The 22,350-nt window shown below is 35.5% G+C and overlaps 2 protein-coding genes across 7 annotated transcripts in view; both read left to right on the forward strand.

Annotated features, from left to right (window-relative positions):
- The first annotated feature begins 1,284 nt into the window (after positions 1–1,284).
- LOC127434430 (growth factor receptor-bound protein 7-like) lies at positions 1,285–13,806 on the forward strand. 6 transcript variants are annotated; one of them, XM_051687186.1, is made up of 16 exons: positions 1,395–1,419; positions 5,108–5,150; positions 6,088–6,250; positions 6,551–6,692; positions 7,074–7,230; positions 7,539–7,660; positions 8,137–8,211; positions 8,348–8,485; positions 8,576–8,686; positions 11,022–11,120; positions 11,243–11,323; positions 11,493–11,612; positions 12,163–12,220; positions 12,472–12,559; positions 12,644–12,737; positions 12,914–13,806. In XM_051687186.1, exons 3-16 carry the CDS (start codon positions 6,090–6,092, stop codon positions 13,058–13,060), a joined length of 1,593 nt encoding a protein of 530 aa, XP_051543146.1. In that variant the 5' UTR covers positions 1,395–1,419; positions 5,108–5,150; positions 6,088–6,089; the 3' UTR covers positions 13,061–13,806. The 6 variants fall into 6 exon arrangements, with proteins under 6 accessions (XP_051543145.1, XP_051543144.1, XP_051543146.1 ...); XM_051687185.1 differs by lacking the exon at positions 5,108–5,150 and having other exon boundaries at positions 1,285–1,419; positions 6,085–6,250; XM_051687184.1 differs by lacking the exon at positions 5,108–5,150 and having other exon boundaries at positions 1,285–1,419.
- Positions 13,807–19,180: 5,374 nt separating this feature from the next.
- LOC127434419 (SRC kinase signaling inhibitor 1-like) overlaps positions 19,181–22,350 on the forward strand; it is a 77,826-nt gene continuing 74,656 nt past the window's right edge. The window contains exon 1 of the mRNA XM_051687154.1: positions 19,181–19,353. The gene's annotated coding sequence lies outside the window, so the exon portion shown is untranslated. The remainder of the gene's footprint in view (positions 19,354–22,350) is intronic.

Here is a 22,350-nt window from a genome sequence, read left to right on the forward strand (position 1 = left end):
TCTGTCACTCATTTGTGAGCAGTTTGTAACAATAGAGTTGTCTATGAGAACGCTGCATAGGCTCTCAGACTATCTCAGGATGCATAAGCAAATATGCAACGACATTGGGACTACAGGTGAATTGTCATGTGTGTCATAATTCAGTACAGCCCCAGAAATGATTCTTGATCAAGTTTCTTTAGCCTCCATTTGTATGTTGCAAAATTATCATTATGATAATAGTCATAGCCTATGGTAATATATGTTATATTTTGCGGTTTATTCAAAAATAAAAATAAAAATAGTTAAAATGATATATTGTATATGTTTATTTGTTGAATACAAATGGACATAATGCAGCTTTATACATGGGTTCCTTTGCACTGACTGGTCAAAGTTTTAAATCGGAAGTTTTGCACATTCCTTCCTTTTACCTATAAATTATGTAATACAGAGTGAAACATTTGTCATTACAGACAGGTAACTGTTCTTCAATAGACATTTCTTTATGAGAAAAATGAGTTCGATTTTTTTTAATGAAGTTTTTATATCAAAACATCAAATCACAATACTTACAGAATCGCAATATCGCAATATCGAATCGGCTAGGAAATATCGTTGTAATATCCAATCGGGAGGTCTGTGGCAATTCCCAGACCAGATAATACCCCAAGATTTACCACTGTAGCATTTATGGGCAAAAAAATAAATAAAATAAATGAAATAACAAATGTCCTACAAAAAAAAAAAAAAAAAAAAAAAATGAATTTATGGGCTTCAGGAGGATAAGACCTTTAAAGCCAAATGTATAAAATATGATACATAATAATAATAATAATAATAATAATAAAAGATGTATTTTATGTTTTGTCTAATGGTACTAAAAACAGTTTAATGTAATAAATAAATAAGAATTTTCTGACAATTCTTTCATATTTCAGGCTTTACAGGGTTAAACACCGTGAGTATTAAATATGACATAATATTACAGTATAGGCTACAGTGCACTGTAAAAAGTACATTGTCACCAACCATAAATTTGATAGATTGACAAACAGATAAGTCGAGTCAATATATCATAATGTGAAAATATGACAAGAGGTTTTCACGGAAGTAGGCTAGCCTACATGATAATATACAAATAAAAAGCACGGGCTTTTGTTGAACAGAGATTAGAATGAACTCGTCATCTACCTGTTTGTTAAAGTGAATTTACCCGTCCTACATACACCTGTGCGTGCATTAGCTCCGCCCGATGCTGAGGTGTTGTCAAACGAAACTCAACTGGAAGTTTGTCATTTGTGAGGAGGATGTTACTCATGCCGACTGGGCTTAAGGATACACTTAACAATTAGTCAGTTATTTTTGCTTATGTTACAATATAGCCTACCGATACCCAAGAGCAATAACAACCAGACTGGACTGGTAGCCTACATGTCGGTGAGTCTTTTACAACTTGTACTCATATGGTTTTCACTGCCAGAAAACAAGAACGCAAGAAGATAATATGGTTCTGAATGACTACCATATTCATGCTCCATGATGTCCAACAACTCTGGTAATTCAGTAATACTTTCTGTTAGTTCATTTATTAAAGTTATTTATATGCAACAGCCCATCATTTTTTAGTCGGTTCTCTACACTGTAAAAAATTTCAGTAATTTTAACAGTAAAAGACTGTAAAAATGCTACAGAAATAAAACGTTAATTGACTAATGAATATTAACTATAACTTATACAGTAAAACAATTTAATATATTTTAAAAGACAATAAATTATTAATGGTAAAAATTTACATTATGTTTAACAAGAGAGTACATGTGCTTTTTACAGTAAATTATTGTTAAAATTACAGTAAAAAAACAATAATTGGGCGTTCCCACAATTCCCTGCATGACCCATCATATTTCATTATATTTTATGGGAATAGTTATGTTTCTTCTTATTTTTAATATCAGTTAAATACATTGGGCTGTTCTGTTTTATATTTAATGTAGTTTAGTTAATGTTTACTGCATTATTTTAATTCCACATGTGTTACCCTGATGGTGTTTGTGTTTGTGTGAGTGACACTGAGCACTGTCTCTACATGTTTATTGGTCATTGCTCCTGGAAGGGCCACTATTGGTGAACTTCATGTCATCATGTGCTCTTCTGTAATTTTTACAGTGATTAACAATACCTTATAAAGTAAAAAGCAGATCAAATGTATGAGTTTTTCTTACTGTAAATTTAACAGACTTTTTTTTTTTTTTTTTTTGCAGTGCAATCGTGGTCATATAAATTACAACAGTTTTAAACTGTGAAATTTACAGGTTGTTCTGTAAAGTTGTTTACATTTTTACTGTATTTTTTACATAATATTCTGGCAACCACAGCTGCCACGTCTTTTGTTTGGTTTTCTTTTTGTAAAAACAACAGGATTTTATAGTGTATAGTGTACTATAATATTCTATTAACTTTTATGCCATGATTTGCTACACTGACTATACTTTATTATACTATAGGATAAATAATAAAATTGGCCCAATTTACCTAAATTCACCCTATACTACACTATACTACAAACTTAATATGCTTTAATCTGATACACTGAGTTATACTATACTATAAATGTTATATGCCATGATCAGCTACACGACACTGATTATATGTTTGGAATTGCATGCTACCATACTACTTTTACTTCTGCAGTGTACAAATATGCCAGAAATATATTATAGTTGTATGCTATTCTGAAAGTAGCTTCAACTTTACTATACTGGACTGTACTGTACTGTACTATAGAGTGAATAAAAAATTGGCCCAATTTACATGAATTCACTTTACTATACCATACTAGTGTACTATACTAAAACTTTAATATGCTCTGCTACACTGAGCTATCCTATACTACACTTTACTATACTGCATTATACTATGCTACACTATAAACTTAATATGACATGATTTGCTACAGTACTCTGATGCTATGTTCGGAATAGCACACTACCATAATACTCGTACTAGGCTACATCTGCAGTATAAAGATATGACAGAAATAGTAAGAGTAGTATGCTTGTATGCTATTCCAAACTTGGTCTCAACTATGCCATACTATACTATACTATACTATCTATAGAGCAGGGTGAATTAAAAAATTGAATCAGTTTATCGGAATTCACCCTACTGCTTCACTAAACTAATTATGCCATAATCTGCTACACTAAGTAGTAACAAGACTATACTATACTATACTGTACACTTTTTGACAATTATCACTTTATCTGAATTAAATATACTATACTATACTATAATATACTATACACTTTTTGACATTTATCACTTTACCTGAATTAAATATATTATACTATACTATGCTATGCTATGCTATACTGTACTATACTATACTATACTATATTATAGGGTGAATTAAAAAAATTGCCTCATTTACCTGAATTCACCTTACAGATTCACTAAACTAAAAATGTATTATGCTTTAATCTTTTTGTATGCTATAAACAATACTAGGCTATACTATACTATACTATACTATAGGGTGAATTAAAAAATAGCCTTATTTACCTGAATTCACCCTACAGCTTCACTAAATTAAAAATGTATTATGCTATAATCTGCTACACTAAGTAGCAACAATACTAGGCTATACTATACTATACTATACAACAGGGTGAATTAAAAAATTGAACCAATTTACCAGAATTCACCCTACAGCTTCACTAAACTAAAAACGTATTATGCTATAATCTGCTACACTAAGTAGCAACAATACAAGGCTATACTATTCTATACTATACTATACTATACTATACTATACTATATTATAGGGTGAATTAAAAAATTAGCCTAATTTACCTGAATTCACCCTACAGCTTCACTAAACAAAAAATGTATTACGCTATAATCTGCTACACTTATGTGCAACAATACAAGGCTATACTATACTATACTATACTATACTATACTATACTATAGTGAATTTAGGGGCCTCTTTCTAACAATTATTACTTTACCTAAATTTATTATACTATACTCGTCTCTACTCTACTCTGCTATACTCTGCTATACTATAGTGAATTCAGGGCCCTCTTTCTAAAAATTATTACTTTACCTAAATGTATTATACTATACTCCTCTCTATTCTACTCTGGTATACTCTGCTATACTCTACTATACTCTACTATACTATACTATACTATACTATACTATACTATAGTGAATTCAGGGGCCTCTTTCTAAAAAGTATTACTTTACCTAAATTTATTATACTATACTCCTCTCTACTCTAATATACTCTGCTATAACATACTATACTATACTATACTATAGTGAATTCAGGGGCCTCTTTCTAACAATTATTACTTTACCTAAATTTATTATACTATACTCCTCTCTACTCTACTCTGCTAGGCTCTACTCTGCTATACTATACTATACTATACTATACTATACTATACTATAGTGAATTCAGGGACCTCTTTCTAAAAAGTATTACTTTACCTACATTTATTATACTATACTCCTCTCTAATCTACTCTGTTATACTATACTATACTATACTATAGTGAATTGAGGGGCCTCTTTCTAAAACTTATTACTATACCTAAATTTATTATACTATACTCCTCTCTACTCTAATCTACTCTGTTATATTGTACTATACTATACTATAGTGAATTCAGGGGCCTCTTTCTAAAACTTATTACTATACCTAAATTTACTATACTATACTATACTATACTATACTATACTATACTATACTCCTCTCTACTCTACTCTGCTATACTATATTATACTATACTATACTGTACTATACTATACTATACTATACTGTTTTTAAAAATAGGTATAGATTATTAAGCAACTGCTCAAAGCAAACATAACAAGAGCTTCGTTCGATAGCACATATCATAGATCAACAGGTGCACAACTTCTTTCACCTGCTGTCATTTCTCCAACCTGTTTGCGTGCCACTTTAAAGGCTGAAATGTTTGACTGTCACTACATATGGTTTGGAGTTATTGTTATGTTCAGTTCATCCCACCAGCATCCTTATCACTAGACAGGTAGTGCACTGCCTTCTGAGGCACATTACAGAGAAATCCTCAAATGCTTTTTTCTCTTTCAGCATGAAAATGTGGTCTGTGTGGTTGCCTTCTTTGTTATTTGATGTAAGTAGAGCCTTTAGCCTTGTTCAGGAACAATGGAGTTTTATTTGCCTGAGACTGACGTCATCCTTTTAATTTGACAGGTGCAAAATAGTGTTTGTGCGGGTGAATGGTGACTTACACCTAGTGCACAACAAGATCTGTAACTATGTTAAGTATTTGATGGATTCTTAGTTAATTACATAAGGGGTTACAGAAAAGAAAAGAATGGTGTTATTTATTTGTCTACATTCATAAACTAAGTGTCATGGTTGCTCGCTCCATTGGACTATTTGAATAACACCTGCTGAGATGTGTCAACAAGTACCAGGTAGTGTGTTTGTATGCTACTCTCTGCATGTTTGTGTGTTTGCTGTGTTTAAGATGTGAACGGTTGAGTTTCAGTGCCAACTTCCTGGTTCACAAGTTCTCCCCTTTTGTGATCTGACAGTCGTCAATAGCGTCTAGTCAACAGTTTTGTTTCCTTTGGCAGTGGCGAATAAAAAAGATTCATAACAAAAGTTATCCTTATTACAGTGCATCCGGAAAGTATTTGCAGCGCTTCACTTTTTCACTTTTTCCAAATGCAATGATTTCAAACAAACTTCTTTCACATTGTCATTATGGGGTATTGTTTGTAGAATTGAGGAAAATAATGAATTGAATCCATTTTGGAATAAGGCTGTAACATTACAAAATGTGGAAAAAGTGAAGCACTGTGAATACTTTCCGGATGCACTGTATTCATGGCTGAAAATCAGGTTCTACGCTTGTTGATTGTTTCTTGAGTAGAGATCTATTTTGGGAAGGGAAACCAATTTTGAATATTGTTTTGACGTGCTGGGAATGACAAGAGTGGTTTTGCTTTCAAAGTAGAAAATATTTCAGGATATGCAGAGGTGGCCAAATCATTTTTCAGTGCTGACTTTTTCAAAAGCAATGTTTCTTTCTCTCTCAGCAGGAATGGAGGTGACCGGTTTTAGGACAGAGATGGAAGTGTTTAGGAGGTCATTGCCTGAGCCGATCTCCAGGAGAGACTCTGTATCAGTCGGACGTTCTCCGTCCCAGAATCTTCAGATGTTAACACCTCGATCTCTCCCTCTGACCATCAGAAATGCACACAGGTAACTTGAGACACTTGAGCCTATTGTATCATTTGAAATTAGAAAATGTGCTTAAAATACAAACTGGCCTAAAATATAAACACACAATTTTTTTAAAATTGTTACTCAGTTTAGTGTTTTATACTGTTTTAACTATTTAATTTTTTGGTTCATTTTATTGACATTTTCAGTAGTTTACAGCTTCAAATGCAGTTTTTTTTTTTTTTTTAATTTCTAGTTGTCTTTAGTTTTGGTTTTTTAAACATGTTGTTGATAAACATGTTTTTTAATTGTTGTACTTTCTGGTCATTTGCATTTTAGTTTCCGACCTAAGGGGGATTTTCGAGCATTTTCTGCACCTTTGATTCCCAATCCGTTCCCAGAGCTCTGCAGTCCAACACAGTCTCCGGTGCTAACCAGGTCTCTCAGCGGGAGTGATCCGCCCACTGACAGCAGCACACATGTAAGCATGGATGGTTGGTTTAATGTGTGCAAGTAATTAATGTGACAAAAACGACAGGTAGTTGCCTGTGGCGGTATCAACTCTTAAGTAGTTACAATAGGTGACAAGCATGTGACATGCCAGCCTCTGGAGAAAACAAGCTGACATTTGTACACACGCGTACACAAACACATCACAGGGCGTTAAGGTCATAGTCTTGTCAATAACAATCACAAAATAATTTTTTGGCAAACAAAATGTCAGACTATGCTAGACACAGAGTTCATGACCTTAGACAAATAAGATGCTTTTGTGCATCTTAGTTTGTGAGTGCCTGCATGCTTTGTGCATTTTATTTTTTAATTGTAACTAATATTACAGTCTATAAATGTGTGTTTGTAGGTGGTTCGAGTGTTTGGAGACAGTACGCACAGTCGTTCAGTCTTGGTGTCATTGGGGACGACAGCACATGATGTGTGTCATATGCTGGCACAGGCCGCCCACTGTACAGATGAGGAGAACTGGGCTCTCATAGAGCATCATTCTGCTCTGGGTCTGGGTAAGATTTCATGATGGTGTTCTTTAGCTCAAATATACTGCTTCTGCTTTCCTGTCAGTTCAGTTTTCAATACAAAACAGTAAATTAAGCAATTTTAGTGTAAAATAATTCATTCAATTGTATTACCGTCATATTTAAAATTTGGAAAGGAAAAAAAGAAATTCAAAACTAGCCAATTGTTTGATCACATCAAAAGATTTATTGACTGCTTTGAAGGTAATAGACTGTCATAGGTAAGTGCTGTATGTGTGTTTGTGTGAGTGACATTTGCATTCTAACTTGCATTTGTGTGTTTATGTGTTTTCTAGAGCGCTGTTTGGAAGATCATGAGCTTGTGGTGCAGGTGCAGTCATCCTGGCCAGTAGAGGGCGACACAAAGCTGATGTTCCGCAAAACCTACGCCAAGTACGAATTTTTCAAAAAACCCGTGGTACGAAGCTTCTCCGTTATCACGACACTTTATTTAAAAAAAAAAATAGTATTTTTAGTTTTATGTCATATTTTAGCAGTATTTGTTTATGCAGAGTTGGATTAAAAAATCTATACACATTTGTGATATTTTGGTGTTCAAATTTCAGTGTTTTATGTACAGCCAGACACTGACCGATATTACTGTGCAGTAATTTAAAGCAGTGTTTCAGCGCCAGTCTATTATTGTGTGATCAACTATTTTAGGCAAATCCACCCTGTTATTTTGCGCTTTTCATATCGGTCAGATGGTCTCTTCTTATCTAAGTAGGAAGTTCTTGGCCAGAAAAAGCTGCAAAGTCAACCAGACTTATGCCAATTGTCATGCCATTGTTATGCCAAAAGTCTGGCTACACTAGATTAGCCATTATTTATTTAAGGGATGTTTACAGTTTTTAATTGGATTTTCTATTTAATACTTGTGTGCCTGTGATGCAGCTATTTTTCCCAGAGCACATGATCTCTGATAGTGCTGATGTCACTAAAGGAATGACGTCATCAGAACTGGTGCAGGTATGATAATGATTTAGCATGCAGAGCTAACAGCTTTTATTATTATTATTATTGTTATTATTATTATTATTCTCTGTTCCCTCGAATAAAACAGTAAATGTCTGACTGCCTCTGTCTTTTTAAATTTTTATTTAAGAACATGGTAAAGAGTGGTTCATGTCCAGAGATCCAAGGCTATCTCCATGTAAGAGAGGGTGGAAAGAAATCCTGGAAGAAACTTTACTACTACTTACGACGATCTGGACTTTACTGCTCCACCAAAGGACAATCAAAGGTGGCACCACAAACACACCCATTTAGTTAAAAAAAAAGGCTCTTTTTAAAAGATTATATAACATTTGGGTGTGTGTTTGCATGTTTGTAGGAGCCTCGGCACCTTCAGTTCATTGCAGATCTGGAGGATTTGAATGTGTTTACAGTGTTCAATGGGCGTAAACTTTATGGAGCACCAGGCGAGCATGTCTTCTGTGTTAAGGTAACCAATAGGAACAGAGAATTAGTGACACCATAATTTGTACTTACTCTGCGCTACAATGTGTACAGAATGTATTTATGGGTCATTGACAAATGAGGTTATCCAAGGTGATGAAATGAGAAATGTGTCAAGAACTGCCCCGACACAAGGGGCAGTTCAAACTTAAAACAGTGGAAAGATAGGAGGAGCGGGAACATGAGGACATTGTCATTGTGCGAGGTGAGAGATACTGGTTGGTGTAAAGTTAGTTAATATATTTGTAAAAAATTAACGCAATGTTTGAGAATCGAACAAGGGTGTAGATTTGGCTTGAACGTTGGGGGGTTGCAGCATTTGCATGTTTCCATTTGATCATGGTTGAAATAATGGGGGGTGTACTTGCTTGTTTTGATTATTGGGGTTTATCTCTCCCCATCCCCCCCCCCCCCAGAATCTACACCCCTGGAACTGAATGCGGCTTAATAGCTCAGTGTCATTCACAGCAAATATGAAGCACCATACTGTCTTTTCAGAGACCGAACGTAAGCTGCAGGAGGCATATTGTAAGATGGTTTTCAGTACATTGGCAGCAATATTAAATTGATAAAACTCACTCACATGGGCAGAGAGACCGATATGTTTTTGTTTTTTTTTCGTTCTCCAGCAGCAGCTAGAGGCATATTAGAAGATGTCCACTACATTGCAAACCAAATATAATGATGAAGTTCTCTTGCATTGCAGAATAAGTGCAAATAAAAAGTGTCCTTCCATTACCTTTTAATAAAATAAGTATATGGGCCAGTATGTTAAATTTAAGCTGAAATTTCATTCTTAAGCTTTTGATGTTAAATAACCTTATGACACTATGCATATCTATGGCTTTAGGCATTACAAATCCAATTAGTTAAAGTATTTTAGCTGCATAATAATAGTCAGCTGGAGCTGTGACAATTCTGTGCAGTATTTCTAAAAGTGGAAATAGTTCAGTATCCATTTCAACAACCTTTCCATGCTTAACCAAACCAATTTTTGAGTGAGTTCCATGCAAAAAAGGGGAGAGCAATGTCTTGGGAAGCAGGAGACAAAAATAATAATAAAATAAAACACTGCCCACATCTCCCTACCCGCTTTTTTATTTTCAGCTGTTTTTCTTTTCTTTTTTCTTTTTCTTTTTTTTACAGCGATGCAGATAAGCGCAAAAACAAGCGCGAGCCTTTTCATGTTTGTTGACAGTTTGTGAATTAATTTCATTATAGTAATTTTAAGGTCCTTTTAAAACGGGACGACACTAAAGATGGCTGTAACGGGGTCCAAACTGTTTTGAAATTTGTCCACCAAACATATTCGGACAATTTGCCGGTTACATGAGGATTTAAAAGGGAAATAACCACATGATCGAAAAAAAAAAAAAAAAACGAATGCATGAACATGCACAAGAACTTCACGAAAATATTCAGTATGTCTGATATCGACACGAGGGACAGATATTAGAGAAATGCATGCACATGAGATCTTACTGGTAGGCTGCTGCTAGGGGAGTAGTTTCCAGGGGGGATGGGGGGGGGGGTAACCCCTCCCCAATAATCAAAACAAGCAAGTACAAACCCCCCCTCCCCCCCCAATATTTATATCATGATCAATGGAAACATGTAGATGCTTCACGCTGCAACCCCCCCAGTATTCAAGTCAAATCTACGCCCTAGGCTACTGCACTAAAAAAACCTCAAAATTCTGCTCTGAACGTCACGTTTGCTTCTAATGAAGAGAAACTGTATGCTGGTTTTTAGCGCTTTCTTTCACTTTGTTTACTTTTTGAGCTTTATTATCATTCAGTAATACATAGACGTAATGATTTATGTATGTCCTCATAAAACCAGACTTGTCTCCCCTTGTGTATGCTTGGCTTAAAGCTTCACAGCTGACACTTCTCCAAACACTATACACCAATAAGCTCTGCTGCATAATCAAATTAAATCAGATGTGGGCAGGGGCGGACTGGCCATAGGGAGAACCGTGACTTTTCCCGGTGGGCCGGCCGCGAAACGTGGCCGAACGGGCGGTGAAAAGCTGAAACGGGCCGATGCATTATGCCGAACGTGCCGCGACTGGCTTAAGAGGGCCGCAAAACGATAAGCATATTCCCCCCAACCCAACTTTCAACTTTTGAAAGCATGTTCATCAAATTAGAAGTGTATTCAAGTAATTGTTTTATGTGAATTGCATTTTGATTTGTATATGTAAAAAAAAAAAAGAGGGTCATGGTATTGATCCATGTATTTCTATATATATATTGCTTTCTATATTATTTACTTGTACTACATAAATGAAGAGTATGAGTTTGTGTTTGTGTTGTTAGGCCTCAAAAGACAGGTTTCGCTCTCAGGATTTGAAGCTGATGTGCGCTGACACCGAACAGAGTCGAACATGTTGGATCACGGCCTTTAGACTGTTTAAGGTATACAAACATGCTCAAACTCACTCAGCACATACTGGTTTGCATTCTGAAATAGTCCCATCTGAAACATGCAATAAATAAAAAAAATCCATGTGCGTATTTGTGTATGTGTATATTTTTAGCATGGGAAACAACTCCAGTGTAATTACCAGCTCGCCCAGACCAGTTCCAGACTTCCAAAACGTTCACGACAGGAATCCAAGGTACTGTATATATGCGGAAACCGACACATGTGTGATCACACACAGACATGCATCTTTATCATGGAGTTTATAGACCTGTGCTCTCAGTTTGTCTTTATTTTACTCTTAATCTTCATACATGTTCTAGTTTCTTCATCACACGTGTTGTTTTCTGCTGTGTCATCCTCAGTTTACAGACCGGGAGGAGTCGATGGTTGCCATGGATTTTTCGGGGAAGAGCGGTGGGCGAGTGATTCAGAACCCACATGAGGCGCAGAATGCCGAGCAGGAGGAGGGACACTACTGGAGGGTGTGTGTGTGTGTGTGTGTGTGTGTGTGTATACGAGAGAAAATATAAAATGAACTTTAAAATGGAGTACATGGTGCACAGCATTGTGAAGTAAGCTGTGAATACCTGCTGTAATAAAGCGATGAAGAGAGGCTTTTCAAGATGTTGATGATGATGTGCAAATATTTGATCTTCATTCCAACAATGTCGATAGATCAGGATGATGTCATTTGAGCAATATGTAATGAAAAGCAATGACAAATATTTGCAGTTATTCATTAAAAAAAATCTAATTTGAATACAGTGTAAAGTAGAATTTGTTTTTTTATACGCACTTCAGAGCTTCAGGATCAAGGTTAACATAACAAATATTTTTTTTCCACAAAGGGAAATATAATTTCTGATGATCTAAATGATACAAATGAATACAAATAATTTTTAATTGGATTTATTTTTTGTCTTATCATTATTGTGAATTTTCATTTTCATACTTATTTTTCCCCCCATTTGAAAAATTCAAAATTGTTTACTCGACTGTTAATACAATGAATGTTCAATTGTTTTATTTCAGAAAAAAGAGGCGCTACGCTACAGTTTACCCAACAACAATCATGGATTACAACTGTCCTGTGAGTAGATTACAGCTCTCCTCATCCATGATTTAAATAATAAATAATTACTGAAATAATCAAATAATAAATGTATGGAATTATCATTTATTCATTATGTTATTACAATTTTTTTAAGTAATTTTATTTATTTAAATTAAATTAATAATTTAAACTTCAATTTTAATAAGCAACATTATGGTTGTAACAAACTCGAGTCCTTTTTTCGGTGTATTTTTTAACTGTACATTTATGTAAATGTATATTCACAGCTGTTCATCGGATTCAGCCGTGGTTCCATGGGGGCGTGTCTCGCACTGAAGCTCAAAAGCTATTGGAGGAGCAGGGTCAGGTGGACGGGTAAGAATGATGATAAATTTTTCTTGGGATTCTTATACGTTTGCATTGCATAGTATTTATATTTTTTATAAACGTTCTCTCCAGGATGTTTTTGATTCGTGACAGTCAGCTGCATGCACAGTGCTTTGTGTTGTCTATGTGTTATAAGCTGAAGACGAAACACTACCTCATTATTCCTGTAAGTGTTTGTTTCTCCTTGTGCACATATGCATGTATTAGTGCATGTGTGTTGTGTTTTCTATCAGATGTGTATACAGATCCCTGTTTGTCACTACCAGTGGTTGAAACTATTCAACGGCTGTAGGTGCTTACAAAAAATATGAGAAAAATCTTACTCTTTCTTTCTTATTGCAGTTAGAGCAGACGGGAAGGCAGTACTACACTATGGACGATGGTGTAACGCTGTTCACAGATCTTCTTCAGTTGGTGGAGTTTCATCAGATCAACCGCGGTATCTTACCCGTTTGTCTCAAACACCCTTGCACTTGCATTGTACTCTAAATCTTGAACTTTGTCCTTGAACGTTGTCCTCTAAGTGACCCAGTACCAGTCTCTGGACCTTCAAAGTTCTCAGTTTAGTGGATGTCAGGACATCCCACAGTTTTCCACAACCCGGAATTGCAAATAAGCAGGCCTTATATTTCAGTGCATCCAAATTATATATCAATACATAGGTTTCACTTGTATCAAACTTTAAAGGTTGTATAGGTGTTTAATAATTCCACTAAAAATACACAAACTGTTTGTATTAGTCATCCTTCTATCCAGATAACTATATTGTTTTTGCACAGGTGTACAGAAATGTTCTACCATTACTTTCTCAACCACTAGGTGGCACACTAATGCTTTGAATAGCTAAATATTATCAGGTCTGTTTTCCTAGAATTCCTCTAGGTCAATAAATGATTTATGCCATAGAGAGATAAATTAACTGGCCTAAGAAGTTATAGAAAATGTAGAACAAATATTATAAAACGTATTGATTTATGGCAGCTTATTTAATATTACAGATGTTTAACATAATCCAGTTTACATTTGTTTGGTACTGTTTTTCCATTAAGTTTATTACATTTTGTAAGTGTTTCTTACGCCTTCCAATATTTATCAACTGTGTTTACGTTTAGTTTGAGTGTAATAGAAACTTCTATATATTGTTTATTGCTGCGAGTAAATGGTGAATACATGTATTTCAGTAGGTTTAATTGTGTCTTAACGGGTGTTTACTAGAAGTTAAATAAATATGATGAAACCTCCCTTTGGGATATCCTCATTTGGAAAAGCGGTTCAGAAATAAATGAAATGTTTTATTAAATTCTCAAAATGCAAAAGATTTTGGTTACTCTTTACAATAAGGTTCTATTTGTATTATAAACTAACAATGAACAATATTTTTTTTTTTATCAGCATTTATTAATTTTGTTTAATGTTAATTTTATATATAAAAATACTGTTGTTCATATTGGTTTATAATGCATTAAGTAGTTAACATATGCAACTTTGAATGTAAATGTATTATTATATTTGGAAATAACATTAACCAAGATCAGTAAGTGCTGTAAAAGTATTGTTTATTGTTAGTTCTAATGTAGGTAACTAATGTTAACAAATACAACCTCATAGTAAATTGTTACCAAGTTTTCATTTAGGGTTAGGGTTAGTCCATAGTATTTATAAATAACTTTATAAGAAACAGTTTAAAAGCATTATAACTCTGTTGCAGTGCACAGCATAAATGAGTACACCCCCTCTGAACATAAAGATATATTTCTATTTCTAAATGATTGCTATTACAATTCATGTGAATATGACATAATTTAGATGTATTAAACATATGCTTCATAACAAAATAGAAAGATATGTTATCAATATCTGTAAAATAATTAAATTAGGCAGCTTTGCTTAAGTAAAGGGTTGCAAAAACGAATGTGCAATGTTTTAGTACTTAGAAAGTCCTCCATAACTTTTAAATACTGTTCTGACCTTTCTTGACATCAAGTGTACAAGTTCATGACATACTGTCACATCTATCCACTCCTGGAAGATGACCTCCTTCAGCACTCCGATGTTAAATCGGGAGTGATGCTCGACCCCACAGGTGCTCAAATAGGGTTCAGGTTGGGTGATGTACTATCTTGTTTATCCATAGGAATGCAGCAGTTGCTTTGGAATAATGTTTAGGGTCATTGTCATGGTAAAAAAGTGCCTGACAGCCCAGGGTGGAGAGAGAGGGTTGCATCTTCTCTTAAGATTTTGCTGAACATCTGTGAATTCATGCTGCCATTGATGAAGTACAATTCCCCCACACCTTCAGCACTCGTAAGTCCCCATATAAGAACTTTTACCACTACTGTACATCACTGTGGGTACCATGGACTTCCCACTGTACTCCCATGTGACACCATGCATTTTGGATTCCATCCAATCCAAAAAAAAACCCCCAAAAAAGACTTTGGGCTCATGAGACAAGCAAGGTCTGCACCTTTATCAGTACGGGCCTTGGCAAGAGATAAACAAGCTTTTTTTAATGCTTTGGCTTCAGCATTGCCTTCCTGCGTGGATGACACTATGCATTCCACTTCTTTGCAGAGTGTGTCTTACTGTGTGAGTTGAAACGGTCACTCCAGTTTGGCTTCTCACAGCTTTTGGCTACTCTGAGGCACGTGCTTGGCGATTCTTAGCAAAAACCACTCATCATGAGGTGAAAGCTTACAGTGATGGTCTTAACATTTCAGGAATCTTTTCACAAGTCCATCCTTTTTGAATTTCTGTATCACTTTTGCTACTGTACAGTGATTTGCTAATACTCTTGTACCATTGTCCACTTTTGTGCAATTAAATCATTTTCTTTCTTCATTTACTTGACCATGTTCTCTCCCATGTGGTCCATTTGTCATTAGCATTGAGTCTGAGAGTGATTCAGTGGGATAAATGAAACTTTTAGACTTTAACCAACTGATCAGTGTCCTCAACTAGCACCAGAAAACATCTGATTAAGTTTTATATTATAACTTTCAGGAGGGTGTACTCATTTTTGCAACATGGCCTTTTATCATTTTGATAAGTCATTTTTTTCTTGTGTAGTTTTGACATGTTTCATTAGTATCTGATTAAATGAGTTGCTTAAACATTACATTATACACAAACACCAAATATGCCTTATTTGTGAAGAGAAATAGCTGAATTTGTTAGCTTTCAGAGGGGGTGTACTCATTTATGCTGTGTACTGCATGTTATAATTTAGACAGCTTTTATCTGGACCAGCCAACAGTCCCCACAAGAAAAAAGCTTAATAAGCATGCTAAAAAATGTATGGATGAAAATCTAAAAATACAAAAAGATTTGTGTGAGGGTTTGATTAAAGGATAGGGTTAAAACAATAGAAGTCAATGGGAAGTCTCGTTCACAATAGGAATAACTAACATGTGTGTATGTTTTTCTGTATGTCTCAGTTAACTTGACATCACAAACACATCAGTTGCCAGGTCTCCTCTGTGTTGTTACCATGGAGATTATTCCTTTAATATTCAAGGGAGGTCAGCAGTCCAGGCCAAAAAATATTTGTATATGCTTTGAGTGATTTGGAATCAGATTATTCAATGAGATGGTAATGTATTCAAATGTAAGTGGCGTGATCACCTCACAGTAACTGTTGATAAATAATACATTATGCCGATATTATAAGGGTAAATACGGTGATTAGTGAGTCAATGAAGGGTGGATCATGCATGCTTACAATACAATATCAATGCATTTACTATAATATGCACCATGTAATGTGCAATTAACTCAAAATCAGAAGAAATCCATTAACATCATTTAATTTCATTTGTATTTTCAAGTTTTCAAAAACAGGTTTACCTTTTCAAACAATTCTGATGTGAAATAAACCTTTTAACATGGTTGTCAGACCAGCTGTTAAAAGAACGTTCCAGGTTCAATACAAGTTATGCTCTATCGACAGCATCCGTGACATGCTGCCATTGTCACAGAAAATAATTTCAACTAGTCCCTCAGTTTGTACACTTACAATAGAAGCCTATGGGGAAAGTCATCAAGGCCACAAAAATTAAACTTATGTGTTAACTATGAGATCAATGTGATAAAAACGCTTACTAACTTTGTCCGAGCTTACATAATTTGTTTTAACTCGCATGATACGCATGAGTATCCCAGAGAAGGAATATTTACATTGAGAAAACTCCACATACAGAAGTTCATCCGCCTAGAAAAGATCCATCGCTAAAAAGATGATTTAGGTATTAAATGGATCACATTAACCCATTTTTATGGAAGAATTAATAAAAGAGCTTGAACCAAAAAATACAAGCTGCACATTTCTGCTTTTTTTTTTTTTCTCCCCTTTTCTCCCCAATATGGAATGCCCAATTCCCAATGCACTCTAAGTCCTCATGGTGGCATAGTGACTCACCTCAATCCGGGTGGTGGAGGACGAATCTCAGTTGCCTCCACATCTGAGACTGTCAGTCCGCGCCTCTTATCACGTGGCTTGTTGAGCACGTTACCATGGAGACATAGCGCGTGTGGAGGCTTCACGCTATTCTCCACGGCTTCCACACACAACTCACCATGCACCCCACCAAGAGCGAGAACCACATTATAGCGACCACGAGGAGGTTACCCAATGTGACTCAACCCTCCCTAGCAACCGGGCCAATTTGGTTGCTTAGGAGACCTGGCTGGAGTCACTCAGCACTCCCTGGATTCGAACTCGCGACTCCAGGTGTGGTAGTCAGCGTCTTTACTCACTGAGCTACACAGGCCCCTGCACATTTAGCTTTTTAACCCTCTGGAATATCTTGCCCCATAGACTTTAATAGTAAGTGCATTACTGTAAATGTGTGTGTGTGTATTTTTTTATTTTTACAAATGAGGGACAACTCAAAATGATTTCCTGTCGATACAGCTTAACTTGTATTGAATCTGAAACATTCCTTTAATGGTCATACTAATTTTTCACACTGAAGTAGTCTATACGGATGTTTATATTCTATTTAATTGTGTAGTTTAGCATCTTGGGGTCACTGACTCCTGGCCTTTTGTGTCCTTTTTACTTTATGTACCAATCGGCTTGCCATTGTTCCACCCTACCACACTCAACCGATCAGTCACCCTTCTTAGTTATTTATGAAGTATGATTTATTTAAGACGGTACAGTGTCCCCAGTCTTACATAAAAACTTAATCTCCCTTGAAAATACCTTTCCAGTACACATACTGCAGAATCTACTGTCTGTGGTGTTTACTCCTGAAACTGGGGCAGAGAGGCAGAGAAAAATACATTGATGCTGGGTGTGCAAAATCCATTCAAATACATTTTACTTCAGACAGATCAGGGTTAGGGTTAGATTATCTGTTCCAATTAACTCACAAATTTCAGAGTAATTGCTCTTAATTAATTGTCCACACCTTCCCAATTAAAATAAGCTTTACACATTACTGTAATGGAATTGGCCCCAACTATGATCTATAGCGACAGACTGGGCAATGCTTTGAGTTCTGTTGCATTAAAGTAATATATATGAAATGAAGACTATTTCACCTCCTGCACTTATCCAGGATATTAGATTGATATAATATATGCCTCTGTGGTATATAGAATAATTTGTCTCTCTTCTGAAGCTCAAATGACATATGACTCTGTGAGTTTAGTGTGACAGAAAGTGGATCGAATTTCAGGTAGTTGCGGTACGTCTGTCCAAAGTGACCCGTGTTTACCTGCTCACTTCATTAAATTCAGCAAATCAAATTTAGTACGAATATACTGCATTACAATGTGATTGCTATTTAGAAGATCAGTGTAGTTTAATTCTTTGTCAAAATATCTTAATTATTTATTTATTTTAAAGCAGTTATTTGGAATGATTATAATAATCATAATTGTATTATAATAATGATATTGTAATTAATATTTATTTAAAAATATTATTGTTATATAACTACAAATGTAATATTTATGTATCTTTTTGTTTATTTAAAAAACTGTTTTAAACTGTATTATTCAAATATTTTATAAATAATGTAAAATGTTCTATTTATATTGATCATTTTATAAAAGGTATTTTATAAAATGGATTTATAATTATATAAAAATAACATTTAAAAATAGTTTATATTTATATTAATAAATTAAACTATTTTATTAATGTTTATATTAATATTATAATAAAAATAGTATTGTAAATATAATTTATTAAGATATTGTCATTTTAAATTATATTTATTTACTTTCTATATTAAATACAATATAGTATTTACAATATTTCCTCTCGTGGCTTAATTTTACTGCAGCTGTACATGCAAATCCTCTCCTATAGATCATATATGCATGAGTGTAGCTATTCTGTAATTATCTCTCTCGTTGTCACCCTCCTCCACCCTTCCAATCTCCCCTCTGTTTCTCACTATGGTTCAATCCATGAAGCTGCTTCTTCAGCCCATGTGTGGTGTATTGATTCACTGTACCTTTAAGAGGAGAGGGGAGGCTGATGGTGGTGTGGGGGTTTACATGAATATCAGATGAGCTTGGTTTGTGCCATGCGGACCTGTACACTCACACACACTTGCACACACATACACAGGCATTCACATACACCATGCTGGCCAGCCATAGGCTGGTGCAGACTATTCCATCTTTAGACAAGCATCTGATAGGAAGACAGTGGAAGAGAGAGATAAAAATGGATATTACAGAAGAGAAGATGGAAGAAGAGGCTGCATAAGACAGCTGAGAAGATTAAAAGAGGGTGGGAGAACAGACGGCACCAGCCTTGGCAGGTATGTGGCATTGCACTAACATTATCCTGTGTGGTTTGAGACTGTCCTTTATTTGTCTACATAATTGAACGCCTGATACATGATGAGAGGAGTCACAAATCTGCTCTCGTTTCACTGTGAAAAGCTGACTTGTATTGACACTGTGAGGTTTGCTTAAGGGGATGCTTAAGTAAAGGGCTGCTACATTTTCTTCCCCCTAACACTGAAGCTCCAGTGTTTAAACGATCAATATTTACAAGGCACTTTTTATGTTCTAATATTCACAGAGAGAGAGACAGACAGGCAAAGAGAGGGAGACAGATGCATCGACTGTTTGGTGGGTACAGTGTGTCTTGATGCATGGCTGCTGTGGATATTAATGCACCGTAATGGACTCTTGATGCATCCTTGATGCGTGTGAGCTATATGAAGAGATGATGTGCTCTGAACTGCTATAAGTGTGTGCATAGTGGACTGATGGGATGTGGCGACTGTCTCTCCATCATTTTATGGACTGCAGAGAGAGTGAGACTGCTTGGTCATGTGTGTGTGAGAGAGAGACAGACAAGTGATCAGAAAGGCAAAAGTGTTTCCTCTGCATACAAACATTGTAGAGGTTTTGGAGCGAGATTTAGAGTTCTGGGAATACACAAAATGAGATGTGTTTAAAAAGACAACAGGACCGAAAGAGGATAAGTAAGCTGTACAGGTAAATAAGAGAGTCGCCTTTGACGGCACAAGTAGATTTCTAGGAAATTTAGAATGAAACAAGGGCAAAATGGACAAAATAACCCATCCAGATGTGGTGGGGAGAGATCATCATGGGAACTGATGATCATACTGGTTATGATATCCACATGATATGACAGGAGAGAAAGGGAAAGTGATATTGAGGAAATAAAATTACATGCCAACATGATGAAATGAGCGGAGGTGGATTGTAACAAGAATTGAGCCATGGAGAAAAGGATGAACAGATGAAAGGAAACGACAGAGAAACCCTTGCAGCCATAACACCTGACCACTAGATTGGCAAATAATCAAATAATAATGTCAAGTTGCATAAGCGGCCAAATGATCATACAGTATATTGCCCTTCATGCTCCATGCAGTGCCTAACAGATCACAATTGATCATTTCAACGCTTCATTACAGTTAAAGGGATTGTTCAGCTGAAAATGTGTATGTGTATGCTTTACTTTAGGAAATCTTATAATGCTCTATTTCTTTTTTAACTGGTTTAATTGTACAGCACTTTGGTCAACAGTTGTTGTTTTTAAATGTGCTATATAAATACATGTAACTGACTGAATGAAAATTTAAATTCTGTCATTATTTACTCATCCTCATGTTGTTCCAAACCCATATAACCCATTTTGAGGGTCAACTGTCCCTTTAATCCCACAATAATGAAGGAATCATACGTAAGCATGTTTCAATAGGGTTGCCAACTATGCCATCATTGATATTCCAAAATGAGATTTCAAAAGATTTAAAATTTCTCATAAATATTTGACACATTAGACTGAAAGACAGAGCAGTGACTGATGGCATTTGTCTTGTGGCATGACAGTTTGCTGGTTATGGATGAGAAGTGAGGACGGAATGATTTCAGTTCTGCCGTGGCTGTATATCGCTTTCTTTTTTAATTTACATGATGTTTCTGTGTGAAGAGAATTTTGAAGTAAATAAGGCCACGTTTTCAGTTTTCTGTATGCGGTTATGAAAGTCTCTGTTCTCGGTGGATGAACACGCCATTCTAGTGTGGATGAGAGGCATAAATGTAGAATTCTTTTTTTTATAAAACATATTTCTGAAATATGCAATGTGTTTTAGGAAATCACATTATTTCTATCTGCTCTCTTCTGTAACCAATGCAGAATTATTGCTCTGTGCTTTTTTACATATGAAAGGTTACTCCCAATCAGTTTCACATAATAAGGTATAGATAAACTACGCAACTGTGGCCACATTTTTGCAAAATTAAATTGCTTGGTTCATTACATGTGTCACAGCAGTTCCAAGGTGAAATGTCCACTGTGTGGCGCTAAAAGTGAGTTAAGTGTACTCCCAAACAGAATATCTTTTAAGGTTTAATGCTCTATCAAGTTTTAAATCAACATAACCTACCTCCCTACCCTAAACCTTAAACCTAAACCTAACTGATAGTGTCATAAAAAGCAAGTGTGAGATGAAAAACGGTATTGCTAAAGCGACCACGTCATTTTGTGGTGCTTCTATGATGCTTTCAGCTCACGTGTCAACTCACATGCTCTTCAGGACTCGTACCCGGTCCTTTACATCACAAGTATAACACATTATCAGTTAAGCTACAGCGCAATTTGATCACAATCGAACAAGCTTGTAAATGTAGTAGGTTATGAAATGCAAACTTTAAAATGTATCACCTTACAAGTCATGAACTATGATGTCATAAGATAGTATTGTGTGAGGAACAGGGCAGAACATTAGTGTTTATGAACTGATAATCTGCCTGTCATTTGTGTGAATCGGAATAAATGACATTGTTGCTGTAGTGCCTCTAGTGTTCATTTCTCCAGGAAATTGCCAAGATACATTCACTGAGTTTGCAACTATATAGGTTTAGTAATGTTATTCTATGAGACTAGGTTGCAAAGAGAACACTGGTATTGGGAGAGAAAAAGTGGTTTTGGTACATCCCAAGACAAAATTACAATATATCATCTTTAAATAGGCTCTATTATGCTTTTTGGGATTTTACCTTTCCTTTAGTGTGTAATATAGATGTTTGTGCATGTAAAAGGTCTGCAAAGCTACAAAGCACTAAGTCTACACCAAAGGGAGTTACTCTCTCCAACAGAAAACACTGCTCCTAAACTGCCTGAAATGCCTGGTTTGCAGTAAAGTCCTTACTTCCTTGACTTAGTTATGTTACTATGTAAAACATTTGCATAATGCCCGCCTAAGGGCTACATCGGTTATGGGAAGGGGCGTTACATTTCCGACACATGCTCTAAGCGGTTGACCAATCACAAC

Source organism: Myxocyprinus asiaticus, chromosome 44, assembly GCF_019703515.2.
Source record: "Myxocyprinus asiaticus isolate MX2 ecotype Aquarium Trade chromosome 44, UBuf_Myxa_2, whole genome shotgun sequence".
Lineage (NCBI taxonomy): Eukaryota > Metazoa > Chordata > Actinopteri > Cypriniformes > Catostomidae > Myxocyprinus > Myxocyprinus asiaticus.

Excerpts from the sequence above, each read along its gene's own strand:
- LOC127434430 (XM_051687180.1), top strand. The coding sequence starts at position 6,018 with ATGCAGAGGTGGCCAAATCATTTTTCAGTGCTGACTTTTTCAAAAGCA. Across the intron at positions 6,693-7,073 it reads CCACTGACAGCAGCACACAT|GTGGTTCGAGTGTTTGGAGA; the intron begins GTAAGCATGGAT and ends GTGTGTTTGTAG. Across the intron at positions 7,231-7,538 it reads TCATTCTGCTCTGGGTCTGG|AGCGCTGTTTGGAAGATCAT; the intron begins GTAAGATTTCAT and ends TGTGTTTTCTAG.